The sequence below is a fragment of the Panthera tigris genome, chromosome C2 (assembly GCF_018350195.1).
Source record: "Panthera tigris isolate Pti1 chromosome C2, P.tigris_Pti1_mat1.1, whole genome shotgun sequence".
Classification (NCBI taxonomy): domain Eukaryota; kingdom Metazoa; phylum Chordata; class Mammalia; order Carnivora; family Felidae; genus Panthera; species Panthera tigris.
The window spans coordinates 120,335,115-120,349,754 of NC_056668.1; the positions used below are offsets into that span (position 1 = coordinate 120,335,115).

Genomic DNA, 14,640 nt, shown 5'->3' on the forward strand with positions numbered 1-14,640 from the left:
AGTTTTCTACATGTATGTTATATACTTCAGTAAAAATAGTATATTAAATTAATTAGATCTTGATTTTTTTTGTTTGTTTTTTAAAGATTGGCTTTTCATATATCTACCTATTACCGGCCCCTCATTGAACCCATTAGGTGGAGTAGTTTTTCAGTTGTTTCTCTTGGTTACTATAGGTAGATGATTTTTTCCTCAGAAAGCTAGGATTGGTGTTATCTTCAGGAGAATAATTTATTTTAATGCCAAAAAAGCAGAGAATTGATTTTTAAACAGTCCAAATATCTTTAAAGGAAAAAGTAAGTCCTGCTGCATACAGAGCCCATTTAAGAAGACCTTCCATGGGCTCATAAACTATGCAGTGTGAGAGCCCAGATAATACTAGAGCAGATTGGCCTTGGTGTTGATGCTTTCAAGTGAGCGACCTTTCATACTGTATTCATAATAAATGTGGATGCAGGTAAATACTAGTCATATAACATAATTCTATTTGTTCCTCTCCAACCCCTCCATTTCGTTTTAGCATTTTTGTTGTTGTTATTTTTGTTTTTGCAGACCTTTTCACAGATGTTGCTGAGACTGAAAAAATGGCCAAAAGTTTGGAAGATTCTGAAGGAGTCTGTTTTGTTCCATCTTTTAGTGGATTGCAGGTATTTTTTTTTTCTTAGTCAATGGCAATTAACAGACATTTCTCTCCTCATACCTACATTTAAAATTATTTATCTGCCACTCCCTTACTTGAAAGTTTGGGCACTGAGCAGTATGAAAGTGAAGGTACATTCCAGGGCTGAGAAGCTGTGATCTAGCATTAATTCCATGAGAAAGCGGAGCAAATTCAACTTAGAACTCTATCCTTATGGAAATGAAAAGTTGGTAGGTTTGGTATAGAACTTTTACATAAGACTTAGCATTATTTTGTCATAACCAAAATTAACCATTTCCCAGTGGGGAAAATGTATCAGTATATTGACATTTTTTACTTAGAAGAAGTTGAGAATTAGAAAAATAATGTTAAGATCTCTCTCTCTCTCTCTCTCTCTCTCTCACACACACACACACACACACACACACACACACACACACGTATGGGTATATTGAGCAGTTATAAATTTCATTAACTTTTTTAAAAATCAAATTTTCTTTTGGTTGTGGTGGAGTATTGGTTACTTTGCCTAATCAGAAAGTGAACCCAGTAAGAGAAATGACTTTGTAATATTTGACTTTGTAATTATTTGAAAGATCTATGGATATTGCCTTTGATTTTAGCATATTATTACAAAGGCTTTTTAAAAAACTTTTAAGGTATATTATTATGAACAAAATTCCTTTTTTTGGGAAGCTTATCCTATCCTTTTAATCATTCTTTAAATATTATTTCCTTTCAAAAAACAAAAATTTCTCTTCTAGTCCATGCTATATTCAGGCAATCAGTTGAAGTCCAAAATTTGAAAGTTTGGATAATATAATGTAGAAACTGGTGGAAAAGGATTAAATCAGAGTGTTTCAAATCTCTAAAAATACAGTATTTCCAAACTAGACATTTAAATGGACATTATTTTTTTAAATTTTTTTAATGTTTATTATGTTTGAGAGAGAGAGAGAGAGGGGCAGAGAGAGAGGGAGGCACAGAATCTGAATCAGGCTCCACACTCTGAGCTGTCAGCACAGAGCCTGACACGGGGCTTGAACTCACAAACCACGAGATTATGACCTGAACCGAAGTTGGACGTTTAACCCACTGAACCACCCAGGTTCCCCTGGGCATTATTTTAGTATCTGTAATAATTTCCTTCTATGTACTTTACCCTGAAGGACTAAAAGTTTATAAATGACATAATAGAGATTGCACTAGGTCCTCTTTAGGGTAATGTGAGGAAACTAAATAGCATCCATCATAGGACAGGGGGCGAAGAGTATTTGTTGGATTGACGTTTCAGGAGGAAGCTTTAGATGCATAGTTGTCATCAGCCAAGGTAGTTAGGCTACTATATATTCTTCCCTTTTGAAATATTTGCTGGGGACTTTAGTAGTGACTTTATCTTGGCAGCTGTCTTTAACTTCTGCATCAATCCATATGTCTGTAAAAATAATATGAAATATATGATAAAAAGTATTACTAAAACCCAAAAGATCGGAGGAAACTCTCACAGACGCGGTTTTTAATTTCACGTTAATAAAATATGTCCCTTCCCTGCCATGATTGCAACCTGGCAATCTGGTGGGTTTGAGAAGGGTGGAGGAGGACTACAAACTCAAGTATTTCCTAATGTAACACGAAACTCTTAAGTAGAAACCGAAAGTTAATTCAGACAATAGTGTGTTGATTCTAAGCTGTTTGGAAAATAGGAGGGAGATCGCTGATAAACTGCCTATGTCAACAACTAAAGAAAACGAGGGATTGGGGAATGGAAAGGAAGGGTCAAGTATCTGTGATACTGCCTTTAATTTTAGAATATTAGAACTGCCTTTAGTTTTAGAGCTCACAGTTCGTGAGTTCGAGCCCCGCATTGGGCTCTGTGCTGACAGCTTAGAGCCTGGAGCCTGCTTCAAATTCTATGTCTCCCTCTCTCTCTGCTCCTCTCCCGCTCATGCTGTCTCTCTCTCCTTCAAAAATAAATATAAACATTAAACAAAAAATTAAAAAAAAAAAAAGTACAAGTACAGTGTTCTTCTGGTCCCTGTGGTATGGAAGCTTGGCAGTCCTCTGGATAGCTACAACTGAAGCAATTTGCCCAGCAAAGAGGCAGGTTTGTTACAGCAACCACAAAATCAGTAGAAAGAACTTCTCAGAATTGGTTATGGTTTGGGAGAATTAATTTACAATAGAAGGGAGAATTCAGAAGGCACAGAAAGGGGATATGAAGAAAGTCAGTAGTGGGAAGGGGTTTGGTAAGCAAGAATAGTAATATAAAATTTGTAGTGAAATATGTGTCAGGCACAGTTCTAAATGTCATGCATTGTCTCATTTAATCCTCAGTAACTCAGCAAGGCAGAAGATACTCTTATCATCCCGTTCTGAAGATGAGGAAAGTAAGATTTAGAGCTGTTAAGTCACTTGCCTAGTCTCACACAGCTAGTGAGCAACAGAGCTGGTTTTGGGGCCCAGCTGTTCTGACTCCAGAGTCCAAGTTCTTAACTCTTCTGTTGTACTGGTTCATGGTATAACATAAAATATGAGAACGGGAAGACACAGTAGATGCCTTTAGGTTCAAGGTTGACAACAGGCAAGAGGCATGTTGACATTAACCATCTTACAAGTACCCAGCAGTTTAGGCTAAGATACCCATGGTGACAAGGGCCTGCCGAGGCTGGTAGTCTATGCCTTGGGTAGGGGTCTGCAAGGTTAGCTCAGGGCTCCAAGCAAAACTTTACAGAATCTCCCTGTTCCTAGTTGATTGATGGTCTGGGAGGCTTACTCAAGGGATTGACAGTGATGGATTGAAGGTGTGGCTGGAGGCTGTCTGCCCTGTTGAGATGTGACCAGACCTAAAGGACTTCCCAGTGTTTTTCCTACCATATCATCCCAAAGACAGATTCACTTGGACTAACTAATGCAGGGACATTATAACCTATAAGAAATGTTTATGTGTCTATGGACTTTATTACCCCCTCAAATTGACCTACTACTAATTATAAATTATGTCCATAGCTGTTTTTACAAAAGTCATTTCGGGCTGGTCATACCAGGATTTTATGTGGTGTATTAATTAGAAGGAGTAATTTTTATGCAGAAAAAAAAACCATAGCACACTACTAGGCACTAATACAGTATTCTACCACCTGATATAGACCAGTGTTACTGTATAAGTAAGCTTTTACTGAGTGGATCACCAAAACATGTTAATAAATTTGAAAAATTATCAGGATAAAATCACAATAGGAGGAAAATCATAGCTACAGTACAGATAAGATGTAATATGGAATTTCTTCAGTTAAATAATGAGGAAAAGTATTGTTTGTTCATTGACTGAACAAATGTGTGTTGATTCCCTGCGGGGGCCAGATGCATTGCAAGGACCTGGAGACACATAGGAAGTACATTAAATGAGTTTCCACGGGGAAGATAGAGTTTCAACAAACATCCACACAAACGTATGTGGTTATATATACATGATATGAAGCAAAGTTCATCAGTCTCCATAAAAGCAATGATGGTGGCTTGGCCTTGTCTCTGGGATCGATGTTTTCCCAGAGGAATCTGAGCCAAGCTTTGGAAGAGGAGAAGGATTAACTAGGAGAAGGGGTAGTAAAAAGTTTTCCAGGTAATGAGATGATATTTCAAGGCCCTGAAGGTAGAAGGTGCTTTTCCTGGGGACCATCATTTTCTGACAGCACTAGAATGTCCCTCTGTCATGACCTGTTATCAGATGTTGGAACTGTTCTTCTGTATCTTTCCTAGTGAGACCATAAGCTCTGGCAAGGGTCTTTGTTCTTCATCTTTGTGTTCTAGAATTGTCTTGGATTTCTGGGGATGCAATGAATACAAAATTCATCTGATAGATACATAATTCCACCTCAGGACTTCGCCTCTTTTATTTTTTTTAATATTTATTTATTTTTTGAGAGAGAAAGAGCACAATTTGGGGAGAGACAGAGAGACAAGTAGACAGAGGATCTGAAGCAGGCTCTGCCCCGTCAGCCCAGAGCCCAGTGTAGGCCTCGAACCCATGAACCATGAGATCATGACCTGAGCCGAAGTCGGACGCTGAACTGACTGAGCCACCCGGATGCTACAAGACTTTGGCTCTTTTAAAGACAGATGTTAGGCTGGGTCATTTCTCATATTAGGCAATATGACTATTAAGCTAAGAAATAGAAGAGTTTAGTTTGAATGTCTGACAAAATATTAGGTGTAAGTTATGACACTGAAAAACATACATTCTGCATTATGGTTTTTTACTAAGATTAACTTATACCCTCAAAAAGCTACTTTACAAAAACAATTTCAGTGTAAAAACTTTACACGTGGAGGAAAGGAGAAATACTAGGATTGCTTTTCATTTCCTCTTGTAACGCTAGATATTTAATAAGTTGTTACTCTGCTTTAGTCCCTTATCTTTGTATGAGCTCCAACAGAAGGTATAGCTAAGTCCAATATCTATAAATCAACCTTGTTTAAGTCCTATTAGAGATTTATCCTAATAGTTAACATATTTAGGGACTGTCATTTATTTTAAGACTTCTTAACTCTAAATAAGCATTGTTTTTTTCTAACATGGGTATGTTTTTATTGCGTATGTCTTTAATTCCATAGATTTAATTTAGAACAATAATAAAAATTGTTACTATCTCTTCTTTAGGCTCCATTAGATGACCCCTATGCATGTGCCTCTTTTATGGGTTTGAAGCCTTCCACCAGTAAATACCATCTTGTACGAGCAATATTGGAATCAATAGCTTTCAGGTACCAAAACCGGCCTTAAACTAATCTCTCCCCATACAGTATTGCCATTTGCTTTTATTAATTTCTCCTAAACTGGATTATGAAATTTCTTAATTTTTAAAATGTTTTTATTTATTTATTGAGAGAGAGTGCAAGCGGGGAAGGGGCAGAGAGAGAGGGGGACAGAAGATCTGAAGCTGGCTCTGTGCTGACAGCAGAGAGCCGGATGTGGGGCTTGAACTCACGAACCCGTGAGATCATGACCTGAGCTAAAGTCAGACGCTCAACTGACTGAGCCACCCAGGCGCCCCTGAAATTTCTTAATTTTGAATGAGCATTTATACCTTTAAATTCATACTGTTTATAACATAATTATTGCTAATTTCCTTAACATCTTTTTTTTTAATATAGTATCATTACCACTTAGATCTGATATCTGAAAATAGAATGATTTTTAAAAATACAGTTGACCCTTGAACAACATGGGTTTGAACTGTGCAGTCTACTTATATGTGAATTTTTTTCAAAAAATACAATATGGTACTGTAAATGTACTTCCTTTATGATTTTAGTAATAACATTTTCATTTCTCTAGCTTTTTTTATTGTAAGAAGACAGTATGCAATACATATAACATACAAACTCTGTGTTAACTGATTTATCAGTAAGGCTTCCCACCAGTAGTAGGCTATTAGTAGTTAAGTTTGGGGGGGGAGTCAAAACTTACACACAGATTTTTGATTTTGTGGTGAATTGGCACCCCTAATCCCCACGTTATCCAAGGGTCAACTGTATCTAATTTCTTATGTATAAAAGATTTAAAGTTTGGACTTTCAAAGGTTTTTGTATACTTATTCATAAAGGAGAATTCTAAATATAATGCTCAAAGATTAAATCACCAAAATTATTTTTTTGTATATTTCCCTGTGATCTTTTCATTATGGCACATTTGTAGTTTATTAAAATTAAGAATGTGGCTGTCATGAATATGGAACACTTGGAACATTTAAAATAAAAATTTCTGATTACAAAATGATAATTTCTTATTTGATGAATTCTATTAGGTATTATGCATGGTATGTCATCTTTATAGCTTTCTATTAAATGAATGGTTGCTTTAAATTTTTATTTGTAGGAATGATAATAGATTAAATTTAATTCTAAATGAAAAATATGGTCCCTTTTATCAAGGTGAAAAGCCCAAGGCCCCATCTAATATCAACTTCAGTTAACATAATATATTTGTTTTCTTTTGCATATTTTATAAATATCATATATATAAAACCAGTTTTTTCTCAATTTGAAAAGAATAGGGAATTATCATGATATGAATTTCTTCTAAACAGTTATCTTGATTTTTTGACTAGAAACAAACAGTTATATGAGTTGATGCAGAAAGAGATCAATATCCCTGTGACAAAAGTCCGGTACGTAAACTTTGTTTCCAATAGATTTAATTAGAAATCAAAGTGAGTGGTAACTGCTATTAGTACTTTCATCATTATGACTATTCAGGATTAAAAATATACATATGCCTACCTTCTTTGCAACAAAATTCTTGGTCATAGGAATTTGGAGAGCAAAGGGAAGCTAATTTTGGATTTATAGAGAATATAGCACAATATAGAAATTAAGATGATCTTAACACCCACATGTATATTATAAAGATCTGTTTTTATTTTTTTTTAAGATTTTATTTTTAAGTAATCTCTACACCTAATGTGGGGCTTGAACTCAAAACCCCAAGATCAGGAGTTGCAAGCTTCACCAACTGAGCCAGCTAGCCACCCCTATCATAAGCATCTTTAAAATCTCTTTTTCGGGTGTGTAGCCATCTTTTTGGCATGGAAACATCAAATTTTCTTTGCTGGGATGTCCAAATGAATTTTTATGTTGGCTTAATTTACTTGGCCTATTTTAAACTAGTCCCAGGACGAACAGGACAGGTGAGAAAATTGATGTTAGGAATAAGGAAAAATGTTTGAAGATTACCTAGCAAGGCCCTTTATTTATCCTCAGGTCAGTGCCAAGTGATATAATTTTGGAATTAAAAAGTTGAGCTTAAAAAAATATCAAGGATCTAAAAAATTATATGTGGCCCTTTTAAAAAGGGTGAATAATGTTTTTATGCATTTGTTGGAATAATTTATCTCAAATATCTTGCTCCCCACAGGGCAGATGGAGGAGTTTGTAAGAATGATTTTGTCATGCAGATGACTTCAGACCTGATTAATGAAAAAATAGAGAGACCTGTCAACACAGACATGTCGTGCCTTGGTGCAGCTTCTCTAGCTGGCCTTGCTGTTGGTATGTGTGGATTTTATAAAAGCGAGAGCTGTCTTGCAGGCTGTTTCTTGCCAATAGCATTTCTCTTCCCAAATGACAGAATTATAGAGAGGGTCTGGAAAACCTTGGTGTCCAGTAAGCTCCATACACAGATACACATTACTCACAAAATATGACCTCCTCTGTGGATGGTCTGGTTGTATTTCTTCCATCCTCATTTCACTTCTTCACTCAGAATTATGAGGCAGGGAAAATTAATTCTCAGCCGCTCTGTCTTCTGCAAAGGGAAGGTCTCTGGGTAGACTTTCTGAGTAGATAGGCTTTTCTTTGGCATTAGGAACCACTCCATTCTTTCCTTTATTGAAAATTGGTTGAGTACCTGCTGCATGACAGTCACCGCTGGGAATAAAGAGGTTTAAAAACATAGTCCCCGCTATGGGAGTCTCTAGGTACAGTCAGACAAGTCAACAAATTATTATACTTGTGTGTTAAACCTGGCGAACAGCCGTGGCATTAAGCAAGTGGTATAGGCTCTCCAAGGAGGCTCAGTTTTGAAGGAATTAGCAGACAGCCAGGTGAGGAGGTGAGGAGCCATAAGAGCTAAGTGGTCTAATAAAGAAAGCACCTTGTGCCAATATCCCAGCCCTTTACGGTAAGTGCTATTAGAGGAACAGCAAGATGGAAGACTGGAGAGGAAGAGAGGTCCAGTTGGGGTGGACTCCTCATAAGGAAGAGTTTGAACTTTATCATGAAGGCACTGGAGAGCCACTGAAGAATTTTGAGCAGGGGAGGGACATGGACAGATCTGTATTTGAACAGATCACTTTGGCAATTAGTGAGAGGATTAGTTGGGAGGGGTGAAGAATGGACTTCAATTAGAGGGCTCCCTAGGAAGCAACATTGCTGCCTTAGGGCACTGGGAATATTTAATGTGTTCCTCTGTGGAAGGGAAGAGTGTTCATACAAAACAGGATATCTTACAGTTAAAAATTTTAGGCTAATATTTAGCATGTTAAGGTTATAAATCCCCAAAGCATGAAATCTTGTAAGTTCAACTTAAACCTTATTCTACTAAAAATCTGTTAATTTTGAATAAAATTACACCAGTCACTTTCATTTGTTCATGATTAATGTGTGGTAAATTTAAATTGAAGAAAATAACTTTCTCTTAAATAATCATTCCCATTTAAAAATTTATTAAATTCCTTTGTATATTTCAACTAATATAAATTTAATACAGTTGATTTTCTTGTTAATAACTGCATATGCCTAACTGAGCAAACTTACAAGTGTAACTAAAAACGTCTTCTCAAGAACTTAAACAGCTTTTGCAAAATGAAGAAATTAAGCTTATATTTACAGTAAATCAAATGCTCATAAATATTCTAATATTATTTATAAGGTAAATCACATTCTTCTGTACCTTTTCATGTTGTAAGACTAAATATGTCAGATTCTCTTGAACATTTTAAATATACTTTAACAAACACATACAAATTTGTCTTAAACATAATATAGTGGCTTGAGCTTTATCTGTTTCACTTTTGTCTATATTGAATTTCAAACCTTTCCAGTTCACAGTGACTTCACTGACTACAGAGAGCAGTTTTACTGTGTCAGAGAAGTGGAGATTTCTGGTTGGACTGCTTCTCTTTCAGAAATCTGAGACTTGAAGGCTATGCACATCTTCTGTATATTCGAAGTTCACCTAGAAACTGAGTCTATTTGATACATATTTTAAAAAATTACTTCAAAAAATATGTATGTCCTTAGTAAATAATTCTGGAAATAAGGATTTTAAGAACATGCTTATTAATTTCCTGACTAGACTTATCTAACTGTACTATACTAATAAAAACCATTCTTGAGTCTTTTAATAACTTATATAAATTAGTTAATATCTCTAAGTATAGGTAAGTCTAAAATGCTGACTTTGTAAATTAGAAAGAATGTGACCTGACAAAATTTTAGAGCAAAGAATTTTGTGTCGGCTTTATTGGTAACAGACAATGTATTTCATGAAGATTTGTCAACTATGTTAGTACTTCAAAGTAGGTAAGATATACCTAATTAACAAGACACCTCAATCGTAACTGTGGTCATAGTTATAAATGTGTTTTCTTGCTGCTTTTTATTATAAATCACACGATCCTCTTTGTGAAGAACAATATATGCCAAAGCAATATTATCATGATGAAATACAGTAGTTTGAAAAAGACACTACTTATTATATTCAACCCCAACTTTGGATTTACGAGTATCCCAGGGAGTTGCCTCGTACCTCAGGATATATGACAAAAATCTTAATTTATCTTTATTTTTTTTTTATTTTTTTTTTATTTTTTTAATTTTTGGGACAGAGAGAGACAGAGCATGAACAGGGGAGGGGCAGAGAGAGAGGGAGACACAGAATCAGAAACAGGCTCCAGGCTCCGAGCCATCAGCCCAGAGCCTGACGCGGGGCTCAAACTCACGGACCGCGAGATCGTGACCTGGCTGAAGTCGGACGCTTAACCGACTGCGCCACCCAGGCGCCCCTATCTTTAGTTTTTTAATTATGTAAAAAGAAAGTATACTCTTTCTTACTTGGTTTTTGTGGAGGGTTTTTTGTTTTTGTTTGTTTGTTTTCAGGGTTTTTTTTTTGTTTGTTTTTTGTTTTTTTCCTTCTAGCAAGTTATGAAAGTAAATGATGACAGGGTCAGGTTGCTCTAGACATGCTTTGGCAACATGCCACACAGAAATAAAGCTGATAGTTAGAAACAAAAGATTGTGAAATCCTGGTGTATTTATTCCTAGGGATAGTCAATCTAACAAAATTCAAAAGCAGCAAAATATTTTGGATTGTGTTTTAAAACAATAGTTGTTAAAAAAAATAAACAATAGTTGTTTATCTGTGTACCAGTTCACATAGGTTTGTGGATAAACTTTATGGGCTCCTTATTTGCCTTAAAATTTGAGAGTAATTTTTTTCTCCCTATAGGGTTTTGGACTGACAAGGAGGAACTAAAGAAACTGAGGCAAAGTGAAGTGGTTTTCAAGCCACAGAAGAAATGGCAAGAATATGAAATGAGTATGGAAAACTGGGTCAAAGCAGTGAAACGCTCCATGAATTGGTATGACAAGCTGCAGCACTAAGTGGAATGGTTGGTTGATGTGACATGCAGATGAGACACAGCTCAGGGATAATAACCAATACGACGATGACTGAGAAGATTTAAGATGAGCTTTGCAACCTGAGAGAAAAAAAAAACAGTGCTTTTTTGAAAACAAAACAAAAAATCCCTCATTTTTTAACATAAACCTTGGTAAATTGTAAGGCAACAGTACCTCAAAACTTTGTATCTTCTGTTTTATAGTAAATTCCAAAGGACATTAGCCATTTCCAGCCATATTTTTACAGCTATGGGTCCTTCTCCTTTTTATACGGGGTCAGTGATCTATACACACATTTGCTATCTGAGTTACTAGTTCTGGGTCAAGCACCGTTCATGTTTTGTTCCAAAACTAAGTGACAAGTGTTCCTTTAATTCTTTAAAATTAAATGGGCTATATGAAGTTCACACAGCTAGAAAGAAAGAATAAGGAAATGCCGAAATTTTGAAACATTAATATTTTATATTTAAAACCATAATTGTTCAGTACTGTATCCAAATATGAGCTCAATATGCCCCACAGATAGGCTTACTTGTTAGTCAGTTCTTTCCTTTATTGGGCTTAAAGACACTGCCTTAATTTTTACTTGTTTAACCAAAATCTGAACATTCTGTATGTATTGGAAAAATAACTTTAGTTAATGAAACTAAAAAAGGTCTTGATTCATCAGGAACAAGAAGATATTTTCTTTCTCAAACAGCATTTCTTTCAAAAACTTCTGCCTAAAGTATAACATCCCGTTTTTGTTTTTGTTTTTCAAAATCCAGCTAGTGAATATAAATCTTGCTTTTCTTTTCCTGTTCTTTATCTTTGTTGTTGAGATGCTTGCATAAATGTCTTTTGCTTTTATTAAGTGCCTAATTGACAGTGCTTAATTTGAAGAAAGTGCCCTAATTCATTGGTGACATAAGAATTGCCTTCACTGAGGTATTTAACTTGTCCAGATATCTTTTATTTTTGTCCAATCTGCTCATCTCTCTCAGATAGCTTCAGTGGGTAGCGGACAGAGGTAATCAGAGTATATCCATGCTAATGATTGCCCTATAACCACCTGGGCCAGAGCTCCACAGAAAGGAGCAGGGACAGTTCTACAATATCAAACTTTCTTGATAGAAACAAATGTAAAAGAATCAGAGTTGTGAGTAGCTTTAGGCCTGGTGTAAAATTGTCCTATGGAAGGAGACTACCTTCCAACCTGTTCTCATACTGTTTGGCCCTCTCTCTATTTGGGCTAGGTTCCATTTAGACTTGTAGCAATAATGAATTTATTTCTCTCTTAGTCAGGCTTTGTCACATGAAGTCCTACTGTTCTAGAACTAGTTGTTAAATACTAACGTAATTTAAAAAGTGACTGTTGCAGGGAATTTTGTGGTTGCTGTCACATGTATCTATTTCAGTGACAGATGTGATAGACATCTAGGGGCCACATTGCATTTCACCAAATTCTATTTCAGTGAACTATGTCTTCTTAAAGTATTAACATTTTTGATGGAATCATTATAGCCAATGGTATCATTAACTCCATTAACTAAGATTTGGAAATATTTTTGTTAAGTGGAGGTGTTTTGTTCACTGTAACAAGTTAGATTCCATTATGTAGATAGTGTTCTTTTATTCTTTTTCATTTTTTATGTCCTTTTTACAAAGCTTAGTGAGCATTTATAGGCCTTTTAACCAAAATCAGATCATATGCAAGCATCTCTGCTGTTTTACTATTTCTTACAGATTCTGCTTCTCAGTGGGTATGGTTTCATAGGAAAGAATTGTCTTTCTGTATTAAGATATACTGAATTGTAATATTATTAATACTTAAAAATCTGTTAGCTCATTTCTTTTTAACATTCTTCTTTACATCATAAAACCACAAAATAAAGGTTAAATACCTTTTAGATAATGTGAGAGAGTAACTTAGAATATGTCTCATCAGAATTGAGCATCTCAAAAATCAGTGGCTAATTTTTCCTTCTGTTTGTCTAGGAGTTAATTTATTTTTACTACCTCGCATTGTTTTTTAGTGACACAGTTTAGTAAATCTTTTGCCAGATTTGACCTAAATCAGGAACATGACCACATTTGCTTTTGTAGTTGTAGAAACAGTTGCTATTCAAAATCCGTTGAGCAAAATAATTATCCCTTCCATCTTCCAAGTTTGTTTTCATTTGTATGCTAATATTTGCAGTTAAAAAAAAATTGTGCTAAGATTTCTCAGCATGTTTTATTTTCCTATTATGGATCAATCAGGTATTTTTAGGAGATCTGTAGCTATCTTATCAGAAGAGAATGTTTCTGTACAATCCTTCTTAAAGTGGTACTAATTGCTTTCATACTGAGACTTACTGATTTTTAATTTTTTTACATCCGACCATAATATGGCTTCTCAATCTCAACATTATTGACATTTGGGACAAGTAATTCTTTATTTTGGGATGTTGTACTATGCATTATAGGATATTTAGCAGTGTCCCTGATCTGTACCCACTAGCTACCAGTAGCATCCCCCTAGTTGCGGTGGTCAAAAACGTCTCCAAACACTGCCAGATGGACCTCAGGAGGCAATATCACTCCCAATTGAGAACCACTAATATACTATTAGAAGAAAATTGAAGACTCTGCAGATGTAGTATCTGTGACACTCCTTTTCTCTCTGCCTCATTTTATCTTAGGAAATGGTTATTAGCAAAAAGAGGTGGTCGTATCTTGAATAGTGTTTCTACTTTACTGGTTATTAAGGCAAAAAAAAAAAAATCTTATGCTGTAATTGCCTTCTGCTGTTTTTACCCATTCACCCTCATCCCCATGCATGCATCCTCTGTGGTTTTGAAGAGTGGGTTGATGACTTCAGTATAGGATTAATGTAGTCTGTAAAACATCTTGATGTGATCTGCCTTTTTGCTTCCTTTTCATCTCTGAACAAAAGAGATGATCACTCTTTTATCTGCCTCCTTGCAACACTTCTATCAAACTGGAAGCTTCCCAGAAGCAGAAACCATGTCTATTTCCACAACTTAACTCTGTGCCTTCCTATTGGTTGGGTGAATTTTTGCTTTATAAGTGCAACTTTTTTTTGCGCATATATTTTATCCTTGATTTACATGCATTTGTTGATAGGAAGTAGCTTATATTTGTTGCACGTAAAATATGTTTTGTTGGATTAAGAAGGACAACATTGACCCGTGAACAACATGGGTTTGAACTGTGCAGGTCCGCTTTATATGCAGATTTTCTCCATAAATATATGTACCATACTGTAAATGTATTTTCCTTATTATTTTCTTAATAATATTTCCTTTTCTCTAGCTTACTTTATTGTAAGAATACAGTGTATACTACATGTAAGATACAAACTGTGTGTTAACCAACTGTTTATATTATCGGTAAGGATTCTTGGTCAACAGTAAGCTAGTTAAGTTTTGGGGGGAGTCAAAAATTATACATTGACTGCACAGGGGGTCAGCATTCCTAACCCCCATGTTGTTCAAGGGTCAACTTAGGAGAGCTAGAATCCTCATACTGTTTATTTTTAAATTCTTCATGTTTATATATTTGCATATATATTTGTGTAGAGATACACATCTATAAATACACATAGTTATATCAACTTTCTAAGGTATGGTTAAAGCCTGTTCATTCACAGGTTTTGTGTATTTGATTGTATGCAGCTCACCGATTGAATCTTAAGAATACCAAACCCTCTGGCATTAGAGGGAAGTAACTTCAGAAACAGCCCCTTCTGCAGAGGACTTCTACCGGGGACCAGGCTTTAATTAAAAGTAATCTAATCCAAGAGTTTGGCAAGAATTTTATAATTCTCTGAAAAGAGG

General features: G+C 35.4%; 1 protein-coding gene across 4 annotated transcripts in view; it reads left to right on the forward strand.

Moving 5' to 3' along the window:
• GK5 (glycerol kinase 5) overlaps window positions 1–13,318 on the forward strand; it is a 76,695-nt gene extending 63,377 nt beyond the window's left edge. For all 4 annotated transcript variants that reach the window (XM_042998616.1, XM_042998615.1, XM_042998613.1 and 1 more), the window contains 5 exons: window positions 553–647; window positions 5,298–5,401; window positions 6,748–6,807; window positions 7,554–7,687; window positions 10,647–13,318. In XM_042998616.1, coding sequence (XP_042854550.1) covers window positions 553–647; window positions 5,298–5,401; window positions 6,748–6,807; window positions 7,554–7,687; window positions 10,647–10,801 — 548 coding nt within the window. In that variant the 3' untranslated portion in view covers window positions 10,802–13,318. The remainder of the gene's footprint in view (window positions 1–552; window positions 648–5,297; window positions 5,402–6,747; window positions 6,808–7,553; window positions 7,688–10,646) is intronic.
• The last annotated feature ends 1,322 nt before the right edge of the window (window positions 13,319–14,640 follow it).